Source organism: Triticum aestivum, chromosome 4A (assembly GCF_018294505.1).
Source record: "Triticum aestivum cultivar Chinese Spring chromosome 4A, IWGSC CS RefSeq v2.1, whole genome shotgun sequence".
NCBI classification, from domain to species: domain Eukaryota; kingdom Viridiplantae; phylum Streptophyta; class Magnoliopsida; order Poales; family Poaceae; genus Triticum; species Triticum aestivum.
In genome coordinates, this window is record NC_057803.1 from 64,816,927 (window position 1) to 64,826,850 (window position 9,924).

At 45.5% G+C, this 9,924-nt stretch overlaps 1 protein-coding gene and 1 long non-coding RNA gene across 2 annotated transcripts; both read left to right on the forward strand.

Moving 5' to 3' along the window:
- The first annotated feature begins 7,132 nt into the window (after positions 1-7,132).
- Positions 7,133-7,911, forward strand: LOC123083727 (uncharacterized). The gene has a single exon (XM_044505676.1). It carries the CDS (start codon positions 7,327-7,329, stop codon positions 7,909-7,911), a length of 585 nt encoding a protein of 194 aa, XP_044361611.1. The 5' UTR covers positions 7,133-7,326.
- Positions 7,912-8,446: 535 nt separating this feature from the next.
- Positions 8,447-9,631, forward strand: LOC123081756 (uncharacterized). The gene is made up of 3 exons (XR_006438780.1): positions 8,447-9,219; positions 9,319-9,396; positions 9,528-9,631. It is a non-coding gene; the product is annotated as an uncharacterized lncRNA (long non-coding RNA).
- The last annotated feature ends 293 nt before the right edge of the window (positions 9,632-9,924 follow it).

Here is a 9,924-nt window from a genome sequence, read left to right on the forward strand (position 1 = left end):
AGTAAACGAATGCTGGAAATGAGCCCAAGAATAAATGGGCCCTGAGAAGGCCAAACGATAACATGGGTTAGAAACGGCCCAATGGTATAATGGGCAGTTAATGGGTATAAAGTGATACACTATTCATTACGGGCCAGTTTTAGTATGGGCCGTTAATGGGCCGAGGGTTACTAAGGGCCTCATATGGGCCAAAAGACGTCATGGGCCATACATGGGCCGGAAGTAAAAATGGGCTGGAATTATATTGGACGGCCCAGATGATGCTACTGGGCCTAATTCGGATAGGCCGTAAACGGGCCCTAGGTTAGCGGGCTGTAAATGGGCTATATGCGAACAGGCCGTTAACAGGCTTGCCGTGGGCTGACCCGCCACCTTTTAACCAAGTCAAACGGGTCGGCCTTTTCACAAGAATGGGCCTCTGTTGGGCCGTGCCACATGTCGACGTATCATAGGCGCTTTGGGTCCAATGAGTGGATGACATCTGTCCCAACGGCGAGCCAACACATGTTCCCTCCAGCCAATGATGATTTTACATGTGGAAAATACCCATTGGTCGGGGCTGTTAACGGGTTATTGGATCCAAAACCGGACCCAATAGCTTAACGATGTTCCGTTACGGTGGATGCCACGTGTCGGTCACCCTTGACGAAAGCACTTCTGTGATGCGCAATTTATCATCATGGAAGTGGACACTTCCGTGATGATAATTTTTGTAATGTTACGGAACACTTCTACGACAACACAGGTATGCCTATCTTGATTCTGTCATAAATTTGTCATGGATGTACATGCATGACAGAAAACATGACCTACTGTGGCAAACACGTATCATCACAGAAGTGTATTTTTTTGTAGTGTGTAAGGTGCATGGCATGAGAATATAACTGTTTATTCAATTGAAACTGAAATCAACATAGAGCAAGTTACAATAGCAAACACGTTAAAGAAACATGTTTAAAACATACCTGTTGCGCCATTGGAGTTTCAATTGCATCCTTCAAATTTGAAATTAGTTGGTATGGGTAAATACAGTGATGCAAGAGCAAAGTAGTATGAACCATAGCTACAGAACCTGACCTGAGAACAATTCTTCTTCTGCTTTAAGCATTGACTTGGGGTTCGGAGTGGTGGTCCTTGTGCTTTGGGCACTGAAGTTGCCTTACTAACTGCTTGTGTTTGGGTGCTCTATGGTGGAGACGGTGCTGTGTCAATGGGAACTGGGTTACTATTTGCTGGGGTTGGGGTTAGAAGGGGTGTAGCTGGTTCTCTGTCCAACTGGGTAGGGGTACAATCTGCATGAGTCTGGGTTATGTGTGGTGGGGCTGGTTTTTGGGCAAGTACAACCGTGGTTCTATCTCCGTCGACAGGTAGCATGATCTTTTCCGAAGACCGTGTTTTTACTCCCATAGATACTGCCATCACCCCCTCCAATTGAAATGGCTGATAAACAAGAAAAGTAATTGAACGTACATACATTGTAAGATAGACAGGTGCAATGGATAGTAGGGAAGAAAACAGGGCATGAAATAATTCACATTTATGTTGTCTAACCAAACAGAATAGCAGGACATAATTTCACATATATGATGGCTAATTAAACATGATAGCATGACACAATTTCACATGTATGATGGCTAACTAAATAGGATAGGATGACATACCTCGAAATATGATGACTATGTAAACAGGATGACATGATATAAATATACGGTGTGTCTATGAAAGTGGTTGGCATGCCATAAATCACAAACATGCCGTCGATGGAAACATGATGGCATGATATAATTCACAGATAGAATGACATAATTCAAAATATGATGACTATGTAAAGTGTGAATAGGATGAGATGATATAACTATATTATGTCTTTAGAAAATGGGTTGGCATGCCATAATTCAGATACATGCTGTCTATGTAAACATCACGGCATCATATAATTCAAATATATGATTTCTATACTAAGGAAGTGAGCAGAGGGCAATCGCATATATGACGTGTCAACTAAGGAGATGGCACTCAATATCGTGTATATGATGTAAAAAACTAAGCATTGCAATACAACATATGCATGATATGAGTAATATAACCCTGCCAAGTTTGAGCATACACCTCAGGGGGATAATAGGACTGGTCATCTGCCTCTGAATCCTCCTCTGAAGAGCTATCTGTAACCAGTAAGCTATCTGCTTCACCAGGTAGCATTGTCTTCTCTGAAGACCTTGTTTTCACTCCAGATTTCTCCACCACCAATGCAAATGGCTGATGCACAGGAAGAGCAGTTGAATATACAATCATTGTCGACAAAAGTAATGAAAAATACAAAAAAAGGATGGCATGATATAATTCACATATATGACGCTTGGGTAAACAACATGGCATTGCATAATTCACATATATAATGCCTTGCAACAAGATAGTATTGCATAATTCACATATATAATGTTTTGCAACAAGATGGCATTGCATAATTCACATATATGGTAAGTAGACACTAAACAGGTGGCATTCACACAGAGCATGTCTAAACTAAGCAAATGACATAGCAATGCAAGATACCATACACACGATATGAGCAACATAACCCAGCCAAGTTAGAGCATACACCTCGGGGGGGATAGGACTGGTCATCCGTCTCTGAATCCTCCTCTGAGGGGCTATCTGTAACTAGCAAGACATGTGCTTCGTCAGATAGCATTGTCTGCTCTGAAGACCTTGTTTCCACTCTAGATTTTTCCATGACCGTGCCGAATGGCTGATGCACAGGAAGAGTAATTGAATGTACTAAAATTGTTGACAAATTTAACACGTAATAAAAAAAGATGTCATGATATAATTCACATATAAGATGACTGGCTAACTAGGGTGGCATTGCAAAATTCACATATATGATGCCTGGCTAAACAAGATGGCATTGCATGATTCACATATACGATAAAGAAACTAAACAAATGGCATTGACACAAAGCATGTGTAAACATAGCAGATGACATCTTTGATGTATACAGTAAGCAATGCAAGGCACCATATGCATGATTTTACCAACATCAGCATGCCAAGTTAGAGCAAAGACCTCATGGGGTAAATGGGAGTGGTCTTCTGCTTCTGAATCCCCCTCAAAACAGTTATCTTCCTCTTGATTATGATCCGAAATGGGTGGAGGGGGGCTGCCTTTGTGCCCACCATGGAGCGACGTCTGCATGAAATTTTATTGCCACGCAAGGCTCATCTCTTTTGCTCTAAATGTTCAGTTCCATAGTGCAAAATAACTGACATGCATAGGAATAAAACATAGTGAGATTATGTCAGGAGTGCATGCACAAATCCAGAGTGATGGTAGCAAACTGTGGATAGACCCAAAACAAATGATAGCAGGCATATAATAGCTTTAGTTAAAATATATAGATAATGGCTCCTTTAATGTTTGTTTGCAGCCAACATGAAACTCATAGTAGACACCCGAGATTAACCAGAGAGTAGACAGATAGTACTGATTGCTGCCCCAATATGTACCCCACAACCATTTAAAAACTCAAGTTTCAGCATAAGTTTGGACCTGAGTCAGAGTCTAATAGGTGAACATGACGATAAAGTAGCATGTCATCATATTAAGCAATGCATAATGTAAGCAAACACGGAAGAGTGCGACCTCTATTGCGGACCCGCGTAGTCCTCAAGGTCATCTGCCCAGTTGATGATGGTAATGCAGTTGTCATGGCTGCCGATAGCGGGGAAGAAGATCTGAGGCGGCGAAAGACAGTCTGGAGAGCGGATCCCTGCTGTGGTGAACCCTTTCATCGTTGGAGCAGCTGAGCTAGGGTGGAACATAGCACCGCAGGAGCAGGACAAACCACACAAGGTTTTCTTTGACACATATCTGTAACAGAAGTAATTGTGTAAGGGCTTGTTTGAATTTGAGGATTCTAACAATGTAGGGATAGGAAATAGACAGGAATAGGATAGGAATGCACATGCAAAACAGAGAATTTAAAAACACAGGATTTCTGCCAATCTAGGTGTTTGGTTCACAAGAATTGGAAGATCACAGGATGCAAAGAAGCATGGTGAGATTAATTCAAACCACAAGAAGTGTACAACCTCTTTGGCGAAGCCATGTCAATTTCAGCGTGATTGGGTTGGCCGGTGAGGATGCTCTGGCTGACTTGGCTATCGGAAGAGGGGAAGAAGATCTTAGGCATCTGGAGATGGAGCCCGAGGTACTGCTCCGCTGTGATGGAGGGTTTCATCGTTGGAGCAGCTCCCGTGAGTTGTACTACGCCGAGGCTGACGCAGGACAAGAGAGACAACGTTAACCTGAGTGGAATTCTAATAGCATCTCCAATAGATGACGTAAAATACATAACCACAAAGTGCTAGATGTATACATCAGCCGCTCATCTCTGAACTTAACTATCGAAACTGAATTTAACTATCGAAACTGAACTTAACTATCGAAACTGAATTTTGCTGTCAAAACTGAATTTTACTGTCGAAAATGAACACACCAGAGGTGAGGCTACATGTCAGTCGACTAACTTTTTCATCTCTGGTCAGTTGATTTTGCAGCCGTCGGATACGAAATCAAGGTCCTGCAGTTCATCTTCAACCTCCACCCCCTGAGCTGCCAGCCAGCACCGGCCAAACAGCCGCCCCCGCCCGCCCCGAAAACACTCCCCACCGCCGATCCGCCGCCACCCCGGCCATTCCTGTAGCCCCCCCCCCCGTGTCGAGCTTTTGCTCCGGCGATCCCCACGCGACGGCCCCACCACCGCCGGCGACCACTGCCCCCACCCTGAACCCTAAGATAGATAGTGGCGTACCTCTCCGGCGAGCCCCCCTCCCCGCTGCGGCTGGTTCTTCCTTAACTCCGGTGAGCCCCCTACCCCCTGAAAATCGATTGACCCAAAAGTCAATTCAGTCAACTGAAGTGTAGCTAAATCGGAGTAGCATCACAAGAAAGAGCAAGAGCGAGAGCAGCAGCGTGAGCAAGAGAAGACCAGGTAGGGGACCCAGAGCAAGAGTATTGCAGCAGCGGGAGCGAGAGCTAAAGCAGCAACAACTCCTACTGATGTGTACGTCGCCGCCGAGGGAGCGACGCCATGGAGGAAGTGGCCGGCGATGCCGCCGTGGATGGAGCCGTGCCGTGTCAATTCGAGACCGAGCGCCAGCAGCATCGTGAGATCGAATCAAGAAGAAAATGTGGCGATTAGTGTACAACCTCTTTGGTGGCGTCGATTAGGCCGCAGCTTCATCCGAGGAAACGGTGATGATCATGCTCTTCTGGTGGTGCAGGTGAAGACAACAGTGTGGGAATGGAGGTGGCGCGAAAGACGAGGGGAATATCGGGGCAGCTCCTTGGAGGTGGAGGACGGGGTGGCTGAACTGGCCGGACGACCAAATCAATGATAGATCGTCATCCGGTACGGTGGATGAGGGACGTCGAGGTGTTGCTGTGGATGATGTCGTCAGGGAAGAGGCTCCAGCTAGGTGGCAGACAGAGGAGGGTGTGGGGCTTCGCGGGTTTTGCCGGCCTCGGTGTACGAATGGGTGGGTGGATGGGATGGGAGTGGGGGAACCATGGCTTAGGGATGCGCTTGTCCGAAATGTGCGGTAAGTTACGAAAGTACCCCCACTGATTTGAGGCGGTTCTTTCGGTTCAGGGGTATCACGGGCATTTCGTGTGTCGGGATTTCACAGGGGGTGGGAGTTTTCGCGTGTGTTGTAATTTTGGAATAGCAAGGCGCGGGTTGAGATGGAGGGAGTTGTTGGAGCACAACGAGACAGAGATTTATCTTAAATATTTCGGGGTAACAAGGCGCGGGTTGAAGAGGCAGGAGTATCGCAGCATAATAGACAGAGACGCTAGCTTGAAATTTCAGCATAACAAGGCGCGGCTTGAAATTTTGGGAGAACAAGCTTAACGTGTATCCAAAAGAAAAAAGACAATTTAGACTAGTATGATATACTGCATACAATGTTTTTAACACGCACAACACACACAGACACCATTTAGACTAGTAAGGTAGACGTGCATTACACGCATGAGATTTGGCAACCAAATTATGAATAAATACCACATTATAGCATGTAAGCTTTGAGTCATATATGCATGGTGTATATGTTCATTTAGTTCTTATAGTTCATTTCATTCAAAATCATCTTCTTTTTATAAGAAAGCTAATATATTTTAAGATTCATGAAATTGTGCGTTGTAAGGCATAAAGTAAAAACAAATCATGTAGGAAAACATTTGGGCAATTCTGATACGGAAGATTCTAGAACAAAGAAGAAGTGCTTGTGTTTTGAGGTTTGTGCATTATGCTTAAGTTCAACCATAGAGTCTTCTAGATTGTACATGTGGCAAAATCTGGTGGAATCTAGATGATATCCAACGGCTAGTAGTGCTCAAATTTTCCAGCTCTACACCATCGGATTGGCCTCATCCAACGACCATCTTTCAAAGTTAAAGTTATCCGCACACTATATTAAAAATGTAAAATAATATATATATATATATATATATCCCTAAGAATAAAGCACGGATTGAGTCTCCGGGTTCACCGTCGCGCTAGTTTTTCAAAAAAGCCCCTACTGTTTTCTGTATTCAACCCGCAGTCCCTACATAAGTGGATCTGCAAAAACGTTTCGATTTTGCAAACTAACCCCTGCATTTTGCGCTCCTTTCTTCATCTTATCCACCGGCTGGAAGGGGCGCACGCTCACCGACTGCACCCCGCCGCGGGGACGCCGCGGCCGCCATTGCAACCTTCGACGCGGCTGTCTCCGGCCCGGACGCGGTGCCCGACCTCCACCTCGCCGCACACCAGTACAATCAGCTCCTCCACTTGTTGGTCTCCGTGGACGGCACCGTCTTCCCCTTCACCCGGCCGTCGCCACGCGGCGCGTGTTCGCCAGCATGCTGGAGGCCAGGGCGCCCCCGTCCGAGGCCACCATCACCTCGCTCACCTGCATCGTCGTTGCAGACGCGGAGGGCGCCTACGAAGCCTTCAGGCTCGTCTCCTCCATGCGGCAGAAGTACAGGCTCGTGCCACGCCTCGGGTCCTACAGCATCGTGCTTGCCGCGTTCCAGCGCGCCAGAGAGGCTGGCAAGGCCTACGCGGTCGAGGCCCACATGGCGGCCTCCGCTGCATCGCGGGAAGAGCTCGAGCTCGCCGCGCTCCTTGAGGTTAGCGTGAAGGCCAAGGACGCAGACAAGGTGTTTGAGTATATGCACAAGCTGCGGTGAGCTATCGGCTGTGTGACAAAGGAGATCGCCAAGGGGGAGGGGTGGTTCTGGAGCTGGTAAGGCTGGTGACCCTCGACCTCTGCATGACGCTGGCCCTATCCCACGCCTCTGGAGGCCCTCGCAGCCGCTGGGAGCTGGGGGGCGTTCCTCCACAAAACCTTGATCTGGAGCTTCGACAACGCAGGCCTCCATGTTGGGCCGAGGAGGAGAAGAAGGGGAAGAAGGGGGGCACGTCGGGGGTGCTGGTCGAGCGTGCCATCGAGGACGTTGATGACGGCAGCATGGGCGAGGCCGGGGAGGAGATCATGGTTGATGCTTTACCGCCTGGATTTGTTGACCTGGAACAAGAGGGTAAGGTGGATGTGAGAACGGAAGCGCACGCCGTGGTGCAGGATGTCGTGGTGTCCGAAGCACCTGAGGTGCCGGAACCAGAGGTGAAGAGTGAGGAGGTGGTGGTCCGGGACACAACCAAGGTGCATCCTGTGCATCAACCAGAGACGAAGGCCGATGAGGTGCAGGTCAGGGATACGGACAAGGCTGTTCTGGTGCAGGAAATGGAAGCAAAGGGTGAGGTGTCACGGTTTCGTGAGGCAGCTGGTGCACAGACTACAGAGGTACATAACATTTCTTCTTGTTTACCATCCATCCCCAACATTTTGAAGCTATGATGTCTCATTAGGCGGGCTACTTTTGTTGCTGGTGGTACGGGGGCAGGCAGTGGCGGTGGCTGCTGCTTAGATGTCTTTGCTGGTTCAGAGAGATAGATGGAGGTGAGTTTGTTCTGTGCTTATGATCGTGTTTGATAATGCCTGTTCAATGAGAGTGCCATTCAGTCAATTGTTTGTATGAATTCTGTAAAAGTTGTGTTACTATGAGTGAACAAAATCTTGCATGCTGCACCTTTGAGTTTGAGATGCAGATTTGTATTCCTTGTAAATAACTTAACTCTGACATCTTTATTTAAAAAATTGGATGCAACTGGGGAACTTGTATCATTTGTTAGGTATAAATGGCAGGAGCACAACCTATCCAGTAAATACAAACTATCCGCATCTCATGTTCAAAAGGACATCTTAAAGGCTTTGTCTTTCTAGCGTTGTCTGCTCACAATTCACCACCCTTCTTAATGAATTGGTATGCTCTTGGTATTAGCATTTAACATATTCAGTACAAACATGTCTTGAATTGTTTTTGTTGGATTAAATATAGCAGCACTTGTGCTTTTATCATTCTGTCTTAAATTATTCACACTGCTGGAACCACATGTGTAAAACTGGAAACATATTTTACCGAGTTAAGAGAAAATGATGCCAGGAGGCGTCATCAGCAGCGGTGGCTCGGAGCACAGGCGAGGGTGTTTTAGAGACACATTAGTATTTTTTGATAGAGACTACTGGTAGTTAGACTGATTTCACCGTCGAGGCGATCCTTACACATTCATCAATATTTAATAACAACAGTGAATTTATCTCTATATATCTGCCTTCTTACCTTTTGGGGGCTTAAACTTGCTCTGTATGATATTATAGGGCTTGAATGAACCGCAGATTTCGTAAATCAGTAGTGTTGCTATGATTTTTCACTGCCACATGTTTTAACTTAATTATTGGAATCGGGAGCCCTCTCGAATTACTTATGCCTCTGGTGATTTGAGAGCTAATATTCTGTTTCTCCAAATACCAGTATGATGATTGCATTAAGGATTGTGATACGGTTGTTGAGAGGGGAAGGGAACTTCATGCTAACTGTGCTGACTTCAAGATGGTCTCAAGGGCACTAGCAAGGAAAGCAACTGCTCTTGTCAATCTTGCCAAGTCTTCCAAAGACTACGATGTTGCTGTTGATTCCAGAACGCTATAACTGAGCATCAAACCTAGGTACCCTGAAAAGACTAAACGATGCTAAACGAGCAAAGAAGGAGCTCAAGCAGCAAGAGTATTATGATCCATAAAAAGCTGATGAGGAGCGAGAGAAAGGTAAGCTGTGTGAATTATACTATTAACACTACTTTTTTGCCCCTAATAGTCTGGGGCAGTTAATGATGAGGTTCTGTGTTTAATGAGTTCCCTAAGCAGCAAAAATACCCAGAAGCAGTGAAGCATTACACTAAAGCGCTCAGGAGAAACCTGAAGGATCCAAAGTTAATGATGAAGGTAGTTCTTTGTTTAATGAATCACTCGAATATGCCCGTTGTAAATATTAGTAAATAATTAACGCATAATTATCGGTACCTGTCTTGAGGAATTTAGTATGGCAACTTGATAATATCTGTTCATTTTCCTAGGATGCAGCTGAGAGATACCTTTCTTAAACATACCAAATCTCATACAGAGCACAGCATGGTCCTATAATTCGATAACAACATTACTTGTTTTTCCCTGCTGCCGAATATGTTGTCATGTGTTGTAAACTTTCAACAAGTGCAGTGAGCAGTCTTAGAAGATCAGTGGACATGTAGTCTTAGTTCTGACATCCAAATTTCATCATACAAAAAGAAATACTCAGTGTAACCATATTTCTGACGTTTGCAAAAAATAGTTAAAAAAATATTGCATAATGGCACATGGAGCAGGTTATATTTCATTTTTTGCCTGGTGCAACGCACGGGCATTTGTACTAGTATATATATATAGGGGTATAGATATAGATATGTGATGCGAAAGCCACCCATCATCTCTAAT